Here is a 22,686-nt window from a genome sequence, read left to right as displayed (position 1 = left end):
CATCATCGCGAACTCCAGCTGGAGGTCTTCTCCAGGCCAGCTGGAGATGTTGCGTCATCAGCTGTACGCGTGCGCCCTCTACCGGATGAGGAATGCATGAATGCATGAAGGTACCACCGTGTACAGTATTCTATACAGTAGTCTACGTTCGTCTTCTTCTCGCGATATTTTGATTTACTGCTTGCCATTATGACTTTCAATGCTGATTCAATTAAAAACAACAAGAATAATTTGGACCTGGTATTTTCGTCATAAAACTGAATGCCATTTCTTGACACTCGTTTGAGATGAATTTCCGAGTACACTTGAACACACCTTGTCCCACAATAAGGAAAATGGCGGGCGCGGCCAAGGAGGAAGAACGACGCCTCCAGTGGGCAGGTGGAAGCCTGCCACGCCATTATTCGGAGAGACGCAGGACAAAGACACACCTGGGAGAAGGTAAGGTGGCAAATTAGGGCGCTAAAACTGAAGTAAAAACGTCTCCACGATGTAGTAAGTGTTTGCTGTACGATGAGTACTGTTGTGGTTTCACGGTGGACGTGCTGTGTCGTCCATTCCATACAAGACTTGGTTGTTTGATTGCGCCATATTTGTACAAGGTGAAGTGAGGCTGACTGTGACGAAGAAACGACAGTTGGATTATAAATGCGACAATGTTGACAAATGACTCAACAAACCACTAACATGCCGTGAAGAAGGTAAAGCAAAGCGAAGGGGTTGAAGATCGCCTTACCCTGTAATACCGCGAAGCACCACAAGAGGGAAGCATTGTTTGGCCTGTTTTATCAGCCTGTGGTCGGGACTGGGGGCTAAAGCAGAGGTCCTTCCCGTCCCCGGAGTACATTATAGCGACCAGGTGCCTTTTTTTAACCGCGTACCGTGTAAAACCAAGGCAGAAGCAACATGACAGTAAATGTTTTAATGAACACATATCCACCAGTTGCCAGCCTGGAGTTGTTTTTTCAGAGAGATATTATAACGTCTCTGTTTGATGCGTGTCATAACGTGCTAGCAAGCGCTAGCATGAATTAACTCGAAGTTGTGTACCACAAATATACATGAGCTCTCAATACGGTCATCAGATCTTACCTTTATGCATTCCCACGTAGTGTCAGCATATGGGAGCAAATATGAGAGGAAAGAAAAAGACTAAAAATAGAGTATAGTGTAGAGTATCTGTGCCGCCTGAGACACATTTACATAGATGGTGCGTTCAAGCATCTTGAAAATAACGTGGAATTTTTAACTGTTTATTATTGTTCAATAAAATATTGGCCCGTATTTCAACAATGGATACGCATCTGCATGAATGTATAATTTGATGTATTATTTTTTAGCTTTGCAACTGCAAGTTTCCCACAACCTGGTTCGGCCTCCCCTCGGTCAAAAGAGCTTTGGGTTCGATTCCCGCCACCCACATGGACATATCCCCCCATCCCCCCAATCCAGTATGCCACTAATGGCGTGCTTGTCTTCACCTCCACCTTGACTTAATGGTCTTCGCCGTGTATGTCAATGACTCCACCGAGACCCGGCCAATCACACGCCTCCCCTAATTAACACAGTAAATGACTTTCTACCTTGAAGTGAAAAGGTCACACCAGTTTGTGGCCCCCCAGGAGGATGTCGTGTAGCTTGGAGGAAAGTGGAAGGAACAGAATGTCAGCACCCCAAACAATTTCACTGGAAATGTCAGAAAAATCTTCTTTTCTGCCTCGTGGCTCTCTTCCAGCCATTCCTCGCTGAAGCGGTTGCCGTGGCGATGGAGCCAGCGCCCAAGCGAGTGTTGTCGTGGTCGGTGCGGGAGGTCCTGGAGTGGCTTCAGGAGCGCCACCCCGGCCTGGTGGGCGTGCTCCAGAAAGCCGTGATGAAGCACGCCATTTCAGGTACGCCCGCCTCGCCGCGTCGCCTGAGAACATTGAAGGAGTTTCACCTTTGACCCCTGGCGCAGGCCGGGCTCTGCTGAGGTTGAGGGAGCATCACCTGCTCCTGCTGGGGGTGGACAGCGAGGAGCAGCAGCAGGAGATGCTGCAGGACCTCCTCCTCCTCAGGGTGCAGGAGGAGGTCGACGAGCTCAACGACATCTGCTCAGGTGACCCCCCCGCCACCCCCCCGCCGCCTTCCTACCGACAGCAGGTGGCGCCGCAGCACACTGCTGCCGTTTCAGCCAAATGGATGGGTGGATGGGTGGATGGGTGGATGGGTGGATGGGTGGATGGGTGGATGGGTGGATATTGTCCATCTGTAATGTTTGCTTTTCTCTTTTGCAGAATGTTTCCCGGCCTAACAGACCAGCCATTCATTCATCCATCCATTCATCCAACCATTCATCCATCCATCCATCCATCCATTCATCCATCCATTCATCCATCCATCCATTCATCCATTCATCCAAGATGAGGATGGGGAGATGAAGACAAGAAGAAGAGATGTCATCTTCTCTCATCAACCTCTGGTTGGCTTCACTCATTTCATCTTATTTACTAATATCTCATTGATGAATGATTTACAGTATTCTATCAATGGTATACTCTATCATTGGTGTACTGTGTCAATGGTATACTCTATCATTGTATACTCTAACAATGGTGTACTGTATCAATGGTGTACTGCATGAATGGTGTACTGCATGAATGTGTACTGTACTGCATGAATGGTGTACTGCATGAATGGTGTACTGCATGAATGGTGTACTGTACGTATGAATGGTGTACTGTACATATGAATGGTGTCCTATATGAATGGTGTACTATATGAATGGTGTACTGCATGAATGGTGTACTGTACGTATGAATGGTGTACTATATGAATGTGTACTGTATGTATGAATGGTGTACTATATGAATGGTATATAATGGTCTGAAACATTCGTGGATCCATACAGTGATCAGTTCTTGGCCATCCCATTTCCAAGAAGCCATGATGATCCTTCATCCAATGTTCCTCCCATGCATGTCATCTTTGTCGTGGTGAGAAGGTTCACCAACTGAGATTTATTGCTTTATAATGTTGATATTTTGACATGTTTAGTTTTCTTAGTTTTCTTGTTAAATGAAATAGTGAGTGTGTGGTGGCCAATAGGAGGCGCAGGCAAGTGCAGGAGGTGAAGGACTTTTAGCGGGCCTCTGTGGGGGGGGGGGGGGGGGGGTGTGTCGTATGCTGTGATAATAAAGGATTGTGCTCAGAGAAGATGTGCTTGGTGTCGTCCTGCGTGGAGGTACTTGGCATGTCAGAAGGTGCAAAAGGAAATGGAAGCAGACATCCGAGCCTCCTGAGACGCTGGCAGATCAATGTGGAGAAACCAAAGTCCCTTAAGGTGAGAATGAGAGGGGGGGGTATGGATGAATTCATTAAGAGACAGATGAGACTAATTCTTCCTCCCAGCACAGGGACCACGCTGATGTTGACATGACTGGACGTGACATTCATCACTCCATCATTGTAATTAGGTCTGCTGGACCAGCCTTGTGGAGCCTGGATGGATGGGGTCCATCCATGGTGGTCCCCATACTGGTATTGATCACAGGTAATGCAGCATTCATATTGGGACACATCCGGGGAGGGAGTCGGACTGAATCATATTTGAGCCGAGCTATGTTGATGTGCAAAGATATCATTTTAAAACAGCGCCATGGTATCATGCTAACAGGAAGTACCTTTCCTTCTCCCATTGGAGGTCACGACTGCCCTTCACAATAAAATGGCAACTTTTGATGTGCTTTAATTAGTAGGGATGTCAAGATCTTGCAAGGTCAACACGTGACCAGAAATAAGATGCGTCCAGGCCTGTCCTGATACTAAATGAATGCTATTGACCGGAGTCAAGCTGCCCCCCCCCCCCCCACCTCACTCAAAACTCTGCTCCAATATTCTTATTGTTTGTGCTGCTTTTTAAATCTCCTTCCAGGTGGTGGAGGGCTGGAAGGCGCCTTGCTCCTCCTCAACGCAAGCGGGCAGCTCCCATGGCGACGTCATTGGAGCTCTGAAGGGAACTCACTTCTCTGCTGTCAAGCTGTCAATCAGCAGGTGGGTGGGGCCTATTTGCCATTGGACCACAGTGGATCCCCAGCCAGATAACTTTTCTTGTTTCTTTTAAAAGGACAGTGGTGACCCTGGAATGGGAAGGGAAGGGAAGGGATGGGAAGGGAAGGGCAGGGAAGGGCAGGGCAGGGAACGTTTTAAAGGACAAACTGCAAAGTAAATATTGTCAACATGGAAAAGATATGATGAGGAATAAACATGGATAAGGATTAGGATGAAAAAAGCTTTCAGGCATGTTGGATTGTGTAAGCGTACTAACAACCACACCAGTAGGTTGCCTACAGCCACAGCTGCTAATGATTCATTTTTTGTATCACCCAGGGGGTTATTTTTTTTTGATGTGATATCTCCATATGGCAGCAAAAATAATGTAATGGTTTACATGCAAGAGGAAGGCAGCGGGGGGGGCGGGGTGGTCAGAGTAACAAATCACCGCTGGGGGGCATGGTCATTTGCCACAGTCACTTGTGAAATGTTATTTTGTCTGAAAGGTTGCTTCTAGAGGAGGAAGAAGAGGTGATGGAGGTCGCCTGCTTCCTGGGGGCTCTGCTTTTCGCCCATTGATCGACCTTAATATGTTGCTACTGCTGAAGATGATGCACACGCACACACACACACACACACATGCACACACACACACATACCCACCCTGAGTGGCAGTGACACCAAAAATCAATTTGCAGTGCAGACGCAGCACAAGTGCCTCCAAAAATCAACAAGCATGAAAGATATACAGTATATGAATGTATTGTACATACTATATGTATACTGTATACGTATATGACTACTGTATACTGTACACGTATGTGGCTGTACAGTACAGACATCACACTACCACCACCATATTTTACTGTTGCTACCATTCATTTTCTATGCCACTTATCCTTATTAGGGTGGAGGTATGCTGGAGCCTATCCCACCTGACTTTGGGCAAGAGGCGGGGTACACCCTGGACTGGTGGTAGTTATGTTGTCACTGACCAATATTTACGTTTGTTTAAGGGGTGGTCTCCATAATCACGCACCATAATAATCATTCAGTCATTGATTAGCTATTGATTTTCTATCTCACAGACTAATTGGTGTATAGTTGGCTCGCTCTCCCTGGTCACGTCCTTTAAGCTTTGGGGAAACAGATGACACTTTTAGGAAGTTGGGAAAGACGGCTTGGTCTCACTTTACAATAAGGTAGATGAAATAGAGTAGTTACCGAGGAACTAATGAGGAACTAATGAGGAACTAATGAGGAACTCAGGCCTGCCAATTTAGAGTAGTTACTGAGGAAGTATCTCAAAGTGAATGAGTAGTGGTTCGGGTTCCTGGTCAACTACTGTAATGTTGTGTCCCTTATGGAGAAGTGCTGGCAAACAGCTTCTCTAAAGGATCTTTTTGTTGTTTTGTTTTGCTGTGTTGAAATTCACCTTCTCTCCAGGTGAGGCACGAGCTGCTCTGCTGCAAATGGCCACGGGGGGGCAGCGTTTGACACGCCATCTTCCTGCGTGTGCTCATTAAAGCTTCCCCTCCCAATTTACGAGTTCATGTCATCGATCTAAATCACAAGCAAAGCCGTTTCTATCAGGGCGGACGGGAGGAACGCGGCTGGAGTGCCGGAGGGACGACGAAGCGGTCAAGACTCCCTAATTGGTCCAGGTAGTCCAATCAGGACTTCATGAATGACTCCATAAATAAAGGCGGATGCAGGATCACGTTAAGAAACTGGCAACCACGGCCCCCCGTCCCAGAAAAGTCCAGCTAACACATCATGGGTGGTTTAACAAAAATGACCTGCACTTGGCCGTAAAGTGCTTGATCCAAACAGGGAAGGTTGCCCCGGGAAGTCAGCGGCGGTGTGGCGGCCTCCGTCTTTAAATGGGCCTATTTGTTAGCGGAGTTTGGTAAGTGATGATCATCGACTTGAAATAGATGGAAAGTTGCACACCGACGCTGCAAACAACCTTGAATACCCCCCCCCCACACACACACCTCCCCCCACCCACACTGCCGCCAGCTGTCTGGATCATGCGGGATGCTGGATGCAGGGATGCAGGGATGCAGGGAGGTGGGGTGCTCTGATTCAAAAGACGATTGAAGACGAGAAGGAAAGCCGACTCGAGTGTGCGCGTGCGTCAGTCTCCGGGATCTTGTAAACGGGATTGCTTGCGTGCGGGGTGAGGATGCTGCGTTTGCGGACGCCGTCAAAGTGAAGAGTCGTTTGCGTTCGCTTGAGATGGACGCGCATCTTTGGACCGCTGCTTGTGCGCGGATGCTGCGAGTGAGCGTGGAGGAGGTGGAGGAGGAGGTGAAGGAGGTGTGCACAGCGTGGACGAGCGCCGAGTCTTGTTGTTCTCTTGCCTCTCACGGATGAAAATCCCAGCTCTTCCCTCGGAAAGTTTTGGCAGCACGGATGGAGCGGGGCGGCGTGTGCGTGCGTGCCTGCGTGCGTGCGTGTGAGTTAATTGCGGCCCCATCCGGAGGCGGCGTGATGTGATGCGTGCTCAGGCTGGAGGGGGACGCATCCGGCACCGGCACTCCCGGGGACCACAGGTGTCCCTCCGGCGAACAGGTAGGACTCCTCTTCATACGGCATGCTAACCCCCCCCAACTTTTGCTGAGTCTTCCCACTTTAAAGAGCAGAAGGAAGGCGGAATGGAGCTCTGATGTGGCGGACGTCAATCATTCTCTGTTTTTTATGGCCTGAAAGTTGAGCCGGGATGAGGGGGTTCCTTCAACATGGAACATCTACAAATCATGCTATGCAAATAAAGTGCTATTTCTGCTTCACATGGCATTCCCATTCCTCCCAGTAAGAGCTGGCCAGCAACGCTGCCTCCACTGCCTTGACTTGGAAGGACGCGTCCGCTTTTGGGGGAGTTTTGCCCCACAATCTTGGGGACGTGAGCACACGTCTTCCTGGTTCTAAAGATGTAAAAGCGGCAGAGAGACGTGATGGGACACACCTAGCGACCTCTAGAAAGCTCATCATGTGACCTGCACACCATCAATATTCATATTCCCTTTGTTGTCTTCTAACGCCTTGCTTCAAATTGCAGCTGGTGTGGGAATTGCGTGCTAGCTATTCAGATTTTTCCCCACAATTCCCAGATTTTCCAAAGATTCCCCAATGGCCAATTTGTCAAAGTGTTGTTAGCTCCTTCATGCTAACTGTCTTCTCGTGTGGAGAAGCCTCAGAAAAGAGAAGGACGTGTTTCATGTCTCAAAAGTCCACCAAAAGTGGACCATTCCTGTATCCTTTGTATCACACTGTTAGGAATAGGACTAGGAATATTTGGGCCGCCTTATTCGGCAACAGGAGGGGGTCAGTGTGGACTGCACCCACGACAAGAAGCATTGTTGGGGTGTCCTGACAGAGTGGCCAGCGAGAGCATTGACTATTTTCTTGGTATCTTCTCCAGTGACTCCAAATCCCAAAATGCCGCAGTGTGGATAGAGAGGATTCCCGGTGGGACCCCGACCCTCGTCTCCCTCTCCGCATCATTCCTTCTCCACCCGCACCCCCGATCCACCAACTTCTCCTACTTGCTCCTTCCAAGCAAGCCACCTCCTCCCCCCACAGCACACATGCAGGCCAGGAAGGGGTACCTGCTCGTGTCAGTGGGGGTCGCGCTTCTCTTCCTCGTCTACCAGTGGGCTCTGCAAATCGCCGACTTGGAGCAGCAGCAGCAGTTGGAGCGCCACCAGTTTCCCCGGTACCCCGACCATCATCACCACTATCAGAACCCCCCCAGGCACTGGCCCGAGTTGACCCAGCTGCTGGGACCCTACCTGGAGGGGGGGGAGCAGGAGGTGAGCAAAGTCATCCAGGAACACGCAAGTTGGGTTTTGGTGCTGAATGAGGGCCGTCTGTGGCTCGGCAGATGATCTTGATGATGATGATGATCATCAACATCATCATCATCATTGAGATCATCATCATAATCTTCATGATCATCTGCATGAGCGTCATGATCTTGATGATCATCATCATCAAGATCATGACGATGATCTTGATGATGATCATGCTAGTGTGTGTCATGCTACCGTCACACCATGGCTGCATGTCCGCACCAACACGGGTATCCCCCCCCCCCATGTCATGAGAATCTGCATCCACACGATGACGTTCCAAAGCCATGTCCCAGTACGCATTGACAGGCTGTCATGCACGTGTCGAAGGAAAGGGGGCGCTGCAACCAAGTAGCGATACTTTTCAGTCCTTCATTTCACAATCGTCAACAAACTTGATCAAATCTAAAAGTCAAAATGGATGAAAACATATTCTTAAGTCAAATGTAGCAGACTAGTCGACTGTCACCACCCAAGTTGGGAAAGACGGCTCGGTCCCGGCTCGGTCCCGGCTCGGTCCCACTTTGCAATAAATTAGGGATGACGGCTCCCCGGCGGCAGCCAATCACAGGAAGCCAAGGTCCTCCAACACAAAAACTACCATGACACACACCTGCCTCCATTTGGGCCGTCAGCCACCACGACACACAACAAACACAACCTTAGGACCCGGGGTCCTAACACCGCAGACCTCCCAATTGGACCACAATTCCCACATACACGTTCCCAAATCTAGTAGGATCTGTTTCAGCTGTTTTATGGTACGACCTAAGGACTTCAACGGGGTCGTCATAAAAGCTGGTGTAGATAGAAGAACCAGGTTCTTCTTTCCTCTGCAAACTCTTGAGTTGGTTTTCTGTTGTGGTGCAGGAGGACAGTCCTCGAGTCCACCACCAGCACAGCTCGCCCAGGGAGCGGCGCTCCATCCAAGACAACCTGTACAAGAACAAGCGCTGCCGCATGGAAACCTGCTTTGACTTCGCCCGCTGCCAGCCGGACTTCGGAGTCTACATTTACCCTTCACAGAGGGGGGACGAGATCTCTGCCACCTACCGCAAGATCCTGGCCTCTATTGAGGAGTCTCGCTTCCACACCACGGACCCCCTGAAGGCCTGCCTGTTTATTCTTGCCGTGGACACCTTGGACAGGGACCGTCTGTCGGCCCAATATGTCCAGAACGTGAGGAAGCGCATCCAGAACCTTCCCACATGGAACGACGGCAGGAACCACCTGATATTTAACCTCTACTCCGGCACCTGGCCGGACTACACGGACGATCTGGGCTTCGAGGTGGGCCAGGCCATGCTGGCCAAGGCCAGCGCCGACGTGGCCAACTTCCGCCCCAGCTTTGACATTTCCATCCCCCTGTTCTCCAAAGACCACCCACTCAAAGCCGGGGGCACCAATCCCACGGTGGCCCACGCCGCACCTTCCTCCAGACCGTACCTGCTGGTCTTCAAAGGGAAGCGCTACCTGACGGGAATTGGCTCCGAGACCAGGAATGCTTTGTATCACATCCACAACGGGGACGACGTGATCCTGCTGACCACGTGTAAGCACGGGAAGGACTGGGAGAAGCACAAGGACTCGCGCTGCCTTCGGGACAACCAAGAATACTCAAAGTAAGACAACCTTTGTTTTGTTGTGTTATTGTCAGGTGGGGGTGATGGATGGCGGGTCAACATCCCTCATCTGGTTCTGGGGTCTGGTTCTCTGAAGCCGCTTTGGTGGGTTTGATGGAGAGGTCACATTATAAACGTATATTTGACACTTTTACATATCTTACACAAAAAAGGTCGCCACAAAACATTTATCCTCACGAGGGTCGCGGGGGTGCTGGAGCCTATCCCAGCTGTCTTGGGGAGAAGCGGCTAACCACGAGGCCACAAAACCTGTCACATACCAAACACTGCCATCTAGTGGCCACATTGAGGTATAGCATGGTTTCAGTGGAGGCGTGTTCCTAAGTTCCTAAGTCCAAGTGTCGTGCGGAGTGTTGACAAGTGGGGACCAGTGGGATGGACTCCACTGGGTAGAGTACTAGGGTACAGAACTAGAACTAGGTGGTAAATGATGCATTCACATGCTGCATGCTGGCAAGCCAGCGGCCCTGCCTTGCTCAACAGGTGGCGGCAGTGTCGCTTTAGCCCTCCATGACAAGTACGTGCTCATCTCGTCCAAAGCTCCCGGGCTGGCATGGCTTCCCTTTTCAGCGGAAGTAGAGCACGACACAGATTATAGCACCCCCTTTCCGGGGAACCAGCACTTAGCACACAGCCCAAGACCTACCCCCCAGTTCTGTTTGGGGGACTTAGCTTTGATGATGGGACCTCGGAGGGGCGGCTTGGCATGTTGATGGCGTGTCCATACCCACATGTCTGGTTGGGGCTGCCATCATACTTTGTGACTGTGCCGGGTTCTTCCCAACATGGCGGAAGCATGACGGCTGTCACGTGTGGCAGCTGCAGCGTTCCGCTTGCCTGACGGGAGGGGGGCCAGGATGTAATAAAGAAATGTCGGCGGCGGTCACGTGGGTGGCGAGCCATGTTTGTTTGACGGGCGGCGTGGCGTTCTATTGGCGTACGCGGCTGAGACATCCTCGTTTACTTGCTCGCCGTTTTATCTCTTCACCTCCGTCCCGCCTCCTCCTCATCCTCTCCGCTTTGTTCCCTTATCTGCCGCCCCCCCCCCCCTCGCCTGCCAAGCTGAAGCAAAGCGTGGCGCGTGGAGAAAGCTTTTACTGCTGTCTAAGTGCATCTTTGATGCTGGCGGTGATGAAGCACCGTGAGGGATAATAACATGCCGCCACTTTCCCAGAAGAGAGACGCTTTTCCACGGAACTTTGATGTGTGACAATTCCAACAGCCTAATTAAAGACCAGCCCGGCTGGAGGAGAAGGCCGGGGGTGCCAGGGACTCTCAACAGGGCCAAAGGACCAGGTTGGGGGTCTCCGTCCCTGGCCAGCTCTCCTCCAGGACCCTCCTCCTGTCCTCATCTTTCTCATCCATGCCAGACTGGGATGTGCTAATCCTTCACCCCTCCCTCCCCCTCCCTCCCCCGAAGATCATCACTCCTCAGGATCCTGAATGTCGATGCTGAGGTCCGTGTCCGTGTCAACAAGCGGCTTAGGAGGTCCTTAGGAGGAGGTCCAGAGTGGGCTTCAGGCCTTCAAACAAGGGGTTGAGCCCAGCAGTCGTAGCATGTGGAAGGAAAGTTCTAGCAAGGAACCAACGTTGATGTGTGGAGCATCACATTAGCTGGTTTCAGCTGGCCGAGGGACCGAGGACGGAACAAAGAACCGATGAAGACGTGAAGCCAATACTTATGGCGATGGAGAGCCTTTCCCCCGCCGCCATGCGCCGGCAGACGTAGAGAAGAAGAAGTCAATACGCTGACGCTCTGGAGGCGTCTGGCCAAGCCCGTCGGGTGAGTAAAAGCAGCCATATTGATCAGGCGTCATGGCGGCCAATCAGCAGATGGATGGAGGTCCATGATCCCTCTTGGCGTGTGGAAGCCAGATGGATATTTATTTGACACCAATCGGCTCATCACTTCAACGTTCATTTCACGCTGACCACCTTTTTATCTCGGAATTCTCACTTTCCACTGGAATCCCTTTTCTCTCTTCTTCTGATCTCATATCTATACATCTATACACCTATATATCTATATATCTATACATCTATATATATCTATACATTTACTATATATTTATACATCTATACATCTATATATCTATATATTTATATATCTATACATCTATACATCATATATTTATATATCTATATATCTATATATTTATATATCTATACATCTATACGTCTATATATCTATACATCTATATATCTATATATCTATATATTTATATATCTATACATCTATATATCTATATATATATCTATCTATATATATATATACATCTATATATCTATATATATATATATCTATACATCTATATATCTATATATCTATCTATATATATATCTATACATTTGTATATCTATATATCTATATATTTATATATCTATACATCTATATATCTATATATTTATATATCTATACGTCTATATATCTATATATCTATACATTTATATATCTATACATTTATATATGTATCTATATATTTATATATCTATATATTTATATATCTATATATGTATCTATCTATATATGTATCTATTCCAAGCTAATGAAGGTTTTTCCATGTGGATGAGAAGGCCTCCGTGTGAAAGGTTTGGGAATCACTGGAATCACACCAACATTCCTGTATAATTCATAAGCGCTAGCATCCTTGGTGAAGGTAAAGCGTCGGTTTCGGAATCACCGGCACGTCAGCGTCCTCTGGGCTGCCTGAGCGTTCCAGCAGGGATTTCCAGCTCATTGGCTCTCGTTATGAAAATGTGATATTGTACTGGACCCCCCCAGCCCCCCGCCCCCCGGCTGTTCTGGGCCCGTGGGCTTCTGCGGTGGATTAGAGAGGTGGCGAGAAGCACAGCTGGCGGGCAGAAATGGACCGGCTCGGCCAACCCGCACGCCCACCCCGCCCCCTCCCCAACATCCGCCCTCCAAATCTGGGCTGGACCACTTCCTGCTTTCATTCTTTAGGGTCGTACGAAGTATGCCCCCCCTCCCCTCTTTAATGCTCCGTATTGCATCATCATATCACATGCATTCTTCATTTGGACGCCAGATTGTTTTGGATCGACTCTACGACCCCCAAAATGGCATCACTCTCGTAGAAATGGGATCAGAAAATGGTGGGGCGCCAACTAATTAGTTCCTGTTGTTAAAGCAACCTAATTACTCCCCCGGTTGTCCTCAAAGGTCCCGTTGGGTTGTGGCTGCTAGCTTTATGTTCCACTACACAGCTGGTGGACCATGGCTTTGGCTTTAGGACCACATTCTGCTGTTCACGCACAAGGAAGATGGAGCTGGCTGATGAGGCCGACATCGTCCTGATGAAATTCATACCACAACCTGGAGGGGGCAGCAAAGTAGCAACATGTGTCGTAAGGAATGGATGGACGAGTACGCCACTATCTGTATCCTCATCCGTATCTCCATCTGGATCCAGATCTGTATCCTCATCCGTATCTCCATCTGGATCCAGATCTGTATCCTCATCCGTATCTCCATCTGGATCCATATCTGTATCCTCATCCGTATCTCCATCTGGATCCAGATCTGTATCCTCATCCGTATCTCCATCTGGATCCATATCTGTATCCTCATCCGTATCTCCATCTGGATCCATATCTGTATCCTCATCCGTATCTCCATCTGGATCCATATCTGTATCCTCATCCGTATCTCCATCTGGATCCATATCTGTATCAGTATCCATATCTCCATCTGGATCCATATCTGTATCCTCATCCGTATCTCCATCTGGATCCATATCTGTATCCTCATCCGTATCTCCATCTGGATCCATATCTGTATCCTCATCCGTATCTCCATCTGGATCCAGATCTGTATCCTCATCAGTATCTCCATCTGGATCCAGATCTGTATCCTCATCCGTATCTCCATCTGGATCCATATCTGTATCAGTATCCATATCTCCATCTGGATCCATATCTGTATCCTCATCCATATCTCCATCTGGATCCATATCTGTATCCTCATCCATATCTCCATCTGGATCCATATCTGTATCAGTATCCATATCTCCATCTGGATCCATATCTGTATCCTCATCCGTATCTCCATCTGGATCCATATCTGTATCCTCATCCGTATCTCCATCTGGATCCATATCTGTATCCTCATCCGTATCTCCATCTGGATCCATATCTGTATCCTCATCCGTATTTCCATCTGGATCCAGATCTGTATCAGTATCCGTATCTCCATCTGGATCCAGATCTGTATCGTCATCCGTGTCTCTATCTGGATCCAGATCGGTAACTGTATCAGTATCGGTATAGGTATCCGTATCCGTATCCACTCCAGACATGATTTGTCTAGATATTGTGTTTTTAAATAAAAGTGGACTTGTACTAAAGCACAGCAGGATTAGATTGTGTTCCACAGATGGCCCTAATGCCCACCAAAGCTGCTTGCCAAGCACCAGATAGCAATGAGCTCCAACGAGCAAATTGGAGTATTGGGTCCACGTCCACGTGGGGACTGCCTCATGGTTGGAGTCCCAGAAGGACGTCGGCGGTGAGGGACGCCAGCTGCCGCCACAATGGAGGCACGGAACCCGGCCCGCCTGGATCGTGCTAAAGCTCTCCTGGGGGTGGGAGTTGGAACTCCGTCTGGCGGGGACTCCAGGCGTGCCCAGTAGAGGCTCACGATGCGTTTGGGTCGGCTCGGTCTGACCGGCACCAATGCCGTTTCCAGACAATGCAGTGTACTTGTCGCCAACGTTAGAGTGAATCCTAAGGAGGGGGGGGGGGGGTGTTTGACTGGAGTGGGTTCCTCTTGGATGAGACCCAACTGGACGTGTTGACTGGAGTGGGTTCCTCTTGGATGAGACCCAACTGGACGTGTTGACTGGAGTGGGTTCCTCTTGGATGAGACCAACTGGACGTGTTGACTGGAGTGGGTTCCTCTTGGATGAGACCCAACTGGACGTGTTGACTGGAGTGGGTTCCTCTTGGATGAGACCCAACTGGACGTGTTGACTGGAGTGGGTTCCTCTTGGATGAGACCCAACTGGACGTGTTGACTGGAGTGGGTTCCTCTTGGATGAGACCCAACTGGACGTGTTGACTGGAGTGGGTTCCTCTTGGATGAGACCCAACTGGACGTGTTGACTGGAGTGGGTTCCTCTTGGATGAGACCCAACTGGACGTGTTGACTGGAGTGGGTTCCTCTTGGATGAGACCCAACTGGACGTGTGAACAGGCTGTTCCTGCATGAGCACGTCTAATGTTTCATATTAACGAGGCCATATGTGCTTTCTGCTGACACACGAGGCTTCCTGGCGTCAAGTGGGCACCCCCCCCCCCCCCCCCCAGTCAAATCATGTATCTCAGTCAAACAAAGAACTTGGTGAAATGGTGAAAAGAGGAGCCCGGGCCCGTGTGGATGTTTACTTTGCGCTGGGCGGCCGTCATGGGCGGCCGTGGCGAGCCGGCGAGGCCCGACCAGATGGCGCCGACGATAAGCTGAAAGCTGCACGGCAGAGCTGCTGCACTTCAGCTGCGCTCCTTTGTTGTCCTTTCAAATCCGCCGACAAAGCACCCGCCACAAGTGAGGAGGAGTACTACACGGGGACTCGGGACGCGTACTGATACCGTGATGGCGGCGGAGACCGTCGTATCCTTGTGCAGCTTTCCAAATGCTGTCGTTGCCAGCATGACGGAATTGGATTCTTTATTATTATTACTTACGTATTTGTACAACATGTACAAGATGTATTACTACATGCCCATGTGGTATTGACGTTTGGCCTTGGTCACATAATATTCAAACTACTCTCATTTGTTGTTGTCTTATACCACAAACCCCCCCTTTGAGGATAGGGGCATGGGAATGGATGCACTTTGGACGCCCCCTGAGTTTGGACGCCCCCTGAGTTTGGACGCCCCCTGAGTTTGGACGCCCCCTGAGTTTGGACGCCCCCTGAGTTTGGACGCCCCCTGAGTTTGGACGCCCCCTGAGTTTGGACGCCCCCTGAGTTTGGACGCCCCCTGAGTTTGGACGCCCCCTGAGTTGATAGTAGTAAGTTGATACTAGTAAGTAGTGATATGGAACGTATGGAATCATATGTAAGCAACCCGAATACCGACTTCGGTCTTGGCAAGTGGCTAATAATTTGCAGTGTAGGCTGGGGGTGCTGGAGCCTATCCCAGCTGTCTTTGGGCGGGAGGCGGGGTCCACCCTGGACTGGTGGCCAGCCAATCGGAGGGCACATATAGACAAACAACCAAATACCCAAACGGGGAAGTACACGGGGAAGTACAGGCCAATGTCAGGACTTTTTGGGGGCGTGGCCTAACAAAGAGACTCGTCGCCGCCCGAAGCGGGTAGCCATAAACATGGCGTCTTCGCGCGCTCCCGTTCCCAGGTAGACACATTCATGGGTGCTGGCTGGAGGGGAGAAGCGTGAAAGGAGGTAAATAAATCAAAGCAAGGTTGCGGCCTTCCTGCTCGTCCGCGGCGTGCAGAGCAGAGGTGGAAACTTTTAATGTTGACATCTTTGGTTTTTTCACTGCACCCTGTCAGCGTTGTGTGTGTGCGTGTGTGTGTGCGTGTGTGCGTGTGCGTGTGTGTTTGCATTGCGCTGGCGGCGAAGAAGGATGCTTTAAAAGGCCTCTCCAGCTGTGCTTTTTGGGGAAAATGGAGCTGATGGTCGTTTGCATTCGCAGCTGAAGGACGGGCGACACATTAGCCTGCCAGCGTCAGGAGGTATCACTCTGCCGAAAAGAAAAAGCATGAAGTATCGTCCTTGCATCGGCACCAAGCATCCTGTTGCTGAGACCAAACTTTATTGGTTGAAGTCCTACTACGAGTACTACTAGTACTACACATACTGTACCACATCAAAGCAGGGGAAAGGAAGTGCAGCCCGGGGGGGCATTTGCACTAATATGAGGAATATTAATGTTAGTAGCATACGGTTGAAATATTAATGTCACTTTAATATGAATAATAATACTACATATGAATAAATGAATATGCAAACAAAGTGTAAATGTTGCAGGAATAAAGTCGTAAAGGAAGGCCATATCCCAGAGGAAAGTTGGGAAATAGTTGGGAAATGAAACAAATTGCTGTGATTTGACTCAAATAAAGTCAAAATATGACAACAGAAAAAAGTTTCTGGTATTTTGAAAAACTTGCAATATTATGGGAAACAAAACCAAATAAAGTTGTTATTTTTGGATAATTGGGTCAGGGAAAGGTTCAAATATTATGCTAATAATAATATTTTAGCTTCCAAACTACCCTTGCATCTACATTGACAAAGTAGAACGATATCGAATGAGCTTGTTAAATGTTTATTTTTCCATTTCTTTGGTCACGAAGAAGAACCTGCATGGTTTTCTTCATGTAACATGAGAATGATGAACAGTAAAATGTGGTTTTTTTTCCATATTTTTCTGTGTTTCCGGACCAGATGAAGATTAAGAGCAGCCAGAGAAGCAGACTGGAGGTGAAAGATTGTTAATTAATCAGAGCACCGGGGGGAAGCCAGCTGTATTTACCGGCTAGTGATGATACAACATTCATACGCACACCAACACACACGGCTGGTGATGATACAACATTCATACGCACACCAACACACACGGCTGGTGATGATACAACATTCATACGCACACCAACACACACGGCTGGTGATGATACAACATTCATACGCACACCAACACACACGGCTGGTGATGATACAACATTCATACGCACACCAACACACACGGCTGGTGATGATACAACATTCATACGCACACCAACACACACGTGCACGCCCGAGAGTGCTTTCTATTTTTGCCCCCAGGATTGGTTTGCACCGCAGACAATTTAACAGCAATTTGAGCGCTGTGGTGATGATTACGTCCAGCACGGACTAACCACACTTCCTGCCCCCATAAAATACGCAATCATCACACTGAAGGATTCGTGTGTGTCTGAGGACGTTAGCGACGAACCGCGTTCCAAAACCAAATGCTGACATCATCGTTTGGTCTTTGAAAAGATAAGAAGTGCTCGTACCTGCCTGATCTTCTTACGTGACCTACACGTAAATATCAGCTTGTGACCGGATAGCAACAGATCTGACTGCATTGATATCAGCCTCCTGGATGAATATTACTTGACCGCAGCTAACATGGCAGTTTTAGGAGTGGGGGAGGGAAGTGAGTACCCGGAGGAACGCCACGCAGGTTAGTTTTAGTTTGTTTTAGTTTGTGGCGACGGCTGGGAAGTGGTCTTTGTTGGGCGTCGGTAAGATGACGCCAAGCCGGTGGAGGAAAGGCGCGTTCCGGCCCAAAGTGGAAGGAAGTCAAACACGGTCTGCTGTTGAGTGGAGATGAACTTGCAGACATTCACGCCGCCAACACATTTCTGTTGCGTGTGCGGCTTTCAAAGCACACGCACGGCATCGAACGCCACATAAAAGGCGAGTGACGAGGCGACGATGGCAATGCACCACTTCAGGACGGGCGTGCTTGCGAGCCAAGGATAAGAGGGAAGGCCGGACAATACGGAAAGCTCGTCAGACCCAAAGCACCCGTCTGGTTTCAGCCTCCACCCCCCCCCCCTCGCCGCTGCCGGCGCTCATTTATTCCCAGCCTGCTCTTCTCCCCCGGCTCCGTTTGACGCCGCCTTCAGTCAGGAAGCTAACAGGCTCTCGGAGATGTTATTTTTTGCGCGTCCTGGGGGGGGGGGGGGATGAGACGAATGAGAACCGAGATGCCCGTCATGACACGGCGTGTGTGCAACGGCGTCTGGTCGCCAGCGAAAGGTCAATTAAGCAGCATGAGTTTCTAAAACCAAGTGTAATATTCCTCTTGACCTTTTCTTCTTCTTTTATTGTTCTCTGCAAACGACATCGTCCGCGTCCGCCCTTGGCCGTCGTCTCCGTTTACCTGTTGACATCACATCCTGGCTCCGGTATCTCCTTACGTAAAAGTCCCGACTCTTACGGGATTGACGTTTTAAAAGCCAGTTGGGCCTGTTTTGCATATATTCATTTTCAGGGCCGGGTTTCCATTTCCTGCTTGATTTGTGGCCACGCCGCTAATGGAGCCGCTCTTGTGTGCAGGCTGGTAAGTTTAGATGTGGCTGATTTAGACCCGCCTCCGGTTGCTAATACCGACCTCGCTAATGGCCCAAATAATGATTGCTGCAAGTGGGAGGCCCTTGGAAGAACACGCGTTTCACTTCTCATGGCTTTACTGACAAGATGGTGTCCGTGTGGGCCACCACACGCATGCATAGGAGGGGGTCAACGCCATAGGAGGGGGTCAACGCCATAGAAGGGGGTCAACGCCATAGGAGGGGGTCAATGCCATAGGAGGGGGTCAACGCCATAGAAGGGGGTCAACACCATAGAAGGGGGTCAACGCCATAGGAGGGGGTCAACGCCATAGAAGGGGGTCAACGCCATAGGAGGGGGTCAATGCCATAGAAGGGGGTCAACGCCATAGAAGGGGGTCAACGCCATAGGAGGGGGTCAACACCATAGGAGGGGGTCAACGCCATAGAAGGGGGTCAACGCCATAGAAGGGGGTCAACGCCATAGGAGGGGGTCAACGCCATAGAAGGGGGTCAACGCCATAGGAGGGGGTCAACGCCATAGGAGGAAGCAGGTCTTATGCCCGAGGAGAACATGCCAACTCCACACAGGGATTTTCCAAAAGGAGACAGGAACGCAGGTCTTCCCACCTCCCGAGTGCGGCTAGCATGCTAACTGCGAGGTAGCATCCCAGACATTTCAATCACACGGTTGTCCAATCCGCCTGCTCTTTAGCGGATGTTCACAAGGAAGACGATGGCGTCAACAAGTGTCCGATCCAGACTGATGAACGGTCCCGTTTAAGACGGTGCGAGCCCAGAGAGGGCCCGCATCGACCGGCCGCCCACAATCAAGCCTCAGCCTGCTAATGGAGTTTCTTCGTCGGTGCGGCGGCTCGGCACAGATGAGTCACCTTAGCGGCGGCCGGGCTAATGGCCCTCAAATGGCTGCAGCAGCAGCGCTCACGTCGGCCTCTGCTCGCCGTGCCGTGCGTGACCTCGGCTTTGTCGGAGGAGGTAATTCCTGTCATCATCAGCAGCGAGCCATGTGGAAACGAGAAAGGAGGAGCCCCCTCGCAGAACGTCCAAGTTCTTCCCAACAATGCTGCGTGGTTGGGACCGATGCTGAGATCAACTAAACTTGTTGCTGGTCCAAAGTGGAGACGACCCAATGAAGAGCATCGTTTAGCCAAAGTGGAGACGACCCAATGAAGAGCATCGTTTAGCCAAAGTGGAGACGACCCAATGAAGATCATCGTTTAGCCAAAGTGGAGACGACCCAATGAAGAGCATCGTTTAGCCAAAGTGGAGACGGTCCAATGAAGAGCATCGTTTAGCCAAAGTGGAGACGGTCCAATGAAGAGCATCGTTTAGCCAAAGTGGAGACGACCCAATGAAGAGCATCGTTTAGCCAAAGTGGAGACGGTCCAATGAAGAGCATCGTTTAGCCAAAGTGGAGACGACCCAATGAAGAGCATCGTTTAGCCAAAGTGGAGACGGTCCAATGAAGAGCATCGTTTAGCCAAAGTGGAGACGGTCCAATGAAGAGCATCGTTTAGCCAAAGTGGAGACGGTCCAATGAAGAGCATCGTTTAGCCAAAGTGGAGACGACCCAATGAAGAGCATCGTTTAGCCAAAGTGGAGACGGTCCAATGAAGAGCATCGTTTAGCCAAAGTGGAGACGGTCCAATGAAGAGCATCGTTTAGCCAAAGTGGAGACGGTCCAATGAAGAGCATCGTTTAGCCAAAGTGGAGACGGTCCAATGAAGAGCATCGTTTAGCCAAAGTGGAGACGGTCCAATGAAGAGCATCGTTTAGCCAAAGTGGAGACGGTCCAATGAAGAGCATCGTTTAGCCAAAGTGGAGACGGTCCAATGAAGAGCATCGTTTAGCCAAAGTGGAGACGGTCCAATGAAGAGCATCGTTTAGCCAAAGTGGAGACGGTCCAATGAAGAGCATCGTTTAGCCAAAGTGGAGACGACCCAATGAAGAGCATCGTTTAGCCAAAGTGGAGACGGTCCAATGAAGAGCATCGTTTAGCCAAAGTGGAGACGGTCCAATGAAGAGCATCGTTTAGCCAAAGTGGAGACGGTCCAATGAAGAGCATCGTTTAGCCAAAGTGGAGACGGTCCAATGAAGAGCATCGTTTAGCCAAAGTGGAGACGGTCCAATGAAGAGCATCGTTTAGCCAAAGTGGAGACGGTCCAATGAAGAGCATCGTTTAGCCAAAGTGGAGACGGTCCAATGAAGAGCATCGTTTAGCCAAAGTGGAGACGACCCAATGAAGAGCATCGTTTAGCCAAAGTGGAGACGGTCCAATGAAGAGCATCGTTTAGCCAAAGTGGAGACGGTCCAATGAAGAGCATCGTTTAGCCAAAGTGGAGACGACCCAATGAAGAGCATCGTTTAGCCTAATGAGGCCGCTTAAAGAAATGATTCCCAATGGAGAAATCCAGAATTGGATCAAATCAGAGGTCAGCCCCCCCGGACTGTGTTCCCGGCAAGAAGGAAGCTCATGCAAACATGTCAAGGACCCGGACCTAACCCTCGCGTGCCGTCCCTCCATTAAAAATCACCAAAGTCACTGAGTGGGAGGGTCCCGCCGTCCTGCCGCGTCCCAACAGGATGAGACAGGCGAGCGGGTGAGCGACGCTAACTGACAGCGGGGCGGCCGACCGAGGCGCTCCAAATCCCGGGACGCCACAAAGAGCCCTGGATCACTGTTTTATTTAGGCCGCCAGCCCGTGTGCCGTATTATTATTAAGCAGCCTTCGTGTTGCATTACTGCCACGCCTGTGCCGCTCTGCACAGAGGGGGGGGGGGGCAGGGGGTGTGCCGCTACGCTTTTTACTCCTCTCGTGCCGCCCAAGTCCAAGTCCCTAAAAGAAGCAGCTCAGGTTCCGTCCTGATAAAGTAGACCTGGACCTCACCTGCTGGACTAGCAACGTCTTCTCCAGTGACATCATGGCTTCCTTTTCCTGACAATAAACAAGCGGGGGCCCCCACGTGGCCCGGGGCCCCCAAACTTATTTTGGACTCATGAAGCCCACCATCTTGACGGTTGGGACTTGGCTTTGGCGGGAGTCCATCACGTTCCGTCAGGGCAGGCAAGAGAAGATCTGGTTCGGGGGAATCCGTGGAGACCAGTTGATCAATTCCATGATTTAAAGATCAATCAAGTCTCATCCAATGACAGAAACAACACAAACACATTTAGTCCACTCAGAAGATCTTCCTGTTTGCGTGTGTGTGTGTGTGTGCGTGTGCGTGTGTGTGTGTGTGCACGTGTGCGCGTGTGTGCGTGTGTGTGTGTGTGTGCACGTGTGCGTGTGCACGTGGCGGCCAAAGGAAGCGAATGCAGCAAGGCGACGTCGGCAGTGTTTTGTCAGCCTTATTGAGAGGGGACATCTTGCCTCCCCGTCCACTCTTCTGCTCCTGCCTGTCAGCCATATTGGCCTGAGCGGCTGAGCGAGGGATTATGGCGGGATACAAAATGAGTGCGCCTGCTGGGACCGCAAACTCGGGAAAGGACTCATCCGGGAAGGGAATGACGGCCATTTGCTGTCCTGCATGCACGCACATTCCAACGGAGGCCATGATCCACCAACATTTGGCCTTTTGTTCCACACACAAAGGCAGCTTTTGTTCTTAAACGGGAACTGCACTTTTGGAATGTTGCCCATCATTCCCAATCCTTTTGTGAAACAGGAACACATTTTCCTTTCCCTTTTCTGTGCATTCTAGCACGAGGAAATGAGTCCAGGGAGGAGGGTGAAATGCTACTATATGATATACTATATGATACCATATTCAATAATAAGTCATATCCTAAGGAACATGCATCCAAGTGGCGTTTCCCAACTTCCGTGTCCTCCTTGACTGTGCTCCCGTCTGTCCGCGTGGTGCTTCTAGCCTCCGTGGGTCTCCAGGAGGGACCCTGATCATTTTAACGGCTTCACCAGAGAAAACGTCCTCTCGCGCCGCAGTCAATGGCGGGGAAGTGACATTGGGAGGACTTGACATTTATGGGCACGCCTGGGACTTTGGCTTGACATGTCGGAGCCAGCAGGATTTCCATTAAAAAGTAAATGCATGAATGGAGCCAACCTTC

General features: G+C 50.1%; 2 protein-coding genes across 5 annotated transcripts in view; both read left to right on the top strand.

The window, feature by feature from the left end:
• Window positions 1–309: 309 nt before the first annotated feature.
• On the top strand, window positions 310–5,550 carry LOC131132505 (sterile alpha motif domain-containing protein 12-like). 3 transcript variants are annotated; one of them, XR_013629388.1, is made up of 7 exons: window positions 310–441; window positions 1,736–1,889; window positions 1,955–2,095; window positions 2,274–2,458; window positions 3,177–3,319; window positions 3,388–3,529; window positions 3,911–4,113. XR_013629388.1 is itself a non-coding variant. In XM_058078265.2 (4 exons), exons 2-4 carry the CDS (start codon window positions 1,766–1,768, stop codon window positions 2,288–2,290), a joined length of 282 nt encoding a protein of 93 aa, XP_057934248.2. In that variant the 5' UTR covers window positions 310–441; window positions 1,736–1,765; the 3' UTR covers window positions 2,291–2,716. The 3 variants fall into 3 exon arrangements, 2 of the variants coding, with proteins under 2 accessions (XP_057934248.2, XP_078650632.1); XM_058078265.2 differs by lacking the exons at window positions 3,177–3,319; window positions 3,388–3,529; window positions 3,911–4,113 and having other exon boundaries at window positions 2,274–2,716; XM_078794506.1 differs by lacking the exons at window positions 310–441; window positions 1,736–1,889; window positions 1,955–2,095; window positions 2,274–2,458 and adding an exon at window positions 5,476–5,550 and having other exon boundaries at window positions 3,164–3,319; window positions 3,911–4,029.
• Window positions 5,551–6,160: 610 nt separating this feature from the next.
• The window catches only part of LOC131132435 (exostosin-1), a 52,373-nt gene continuing 35,847 nt past the window's right edge, over window positions 6,161–22,686 (top strand). Inside the window, exons 1-3 of one of the 2 annotated variants that reach the window (XM_058078053.2) lie at window positions 6,161–6,606; window positions 7,457–7,847; window positions 8,757–9,508. In XM_058078053.2, the coding sequence (XP_057934036.2) occupies window positions 7,623–7,847; window positions 8,757–9,508 (977 nt within the window). In that variant the 5' untranslated portion in view covers window positions 6,161–6,606; window positions 7,457–7,622. Of the gene's footprint in view, window positions 6,607–7,456; window positions 7,848–8,457; window positions 8,648–8,756; window positions 9,509–22,686 lie in introns of those variants that run through there. The other variant, XM_058078061.2, reaches the window with a different exon arrangement.

The sequence above is a fragment of the Doryrhamphus excisus genome, linkage group LG11 (genome assembly GCF_037039965.1).
Source record: "Doryrhamphus excisus strain RoL-2023G ecotype Guam linkage group LG11, RoL_Dexc_Guam_v1.1, whole genome shotgun sequence".
Lineage (NCBI taxonomy): Eukaryota > Metazoa > Chordata > Actinopteri > Syngnathiformes > Syngnathidae > Doryrhamphus > Doryrhamphus excisus.
Note: the sequence above shows the minus strand (reverse complement) of the source record. Positions and strands in the feature narration are given on the sequence as shown.

What these genes read in the sequence shown, in the direction of transcription:
- LOC131132505 (XM_078794506.1), top strand. Translation starts at nt 3,194, where the DNA reads ATGTGCTTGGTGTCGTCCTGCGTGGAGGTACTTGGCATGTCAGAAGGT. An exon ending in CATACTGGTATTGATCACAG is followed by an intron (nt 3,530 to 3,910) that starts GTAATGCAGCAT and finishes ATCTCCTTCCAG; the next exon opens with GTGGTGGAGGGCTGGAAGGC. An exon ending in GTCAAGCTGTCAATCAGCAG is followed by an intron (nt 4,030 to 5,475) that starts GTGGGTGGGGCC and finishes CCTTCTCTCCAG; the next exon opens with GTGAGGCACGAGCTGCTCTG.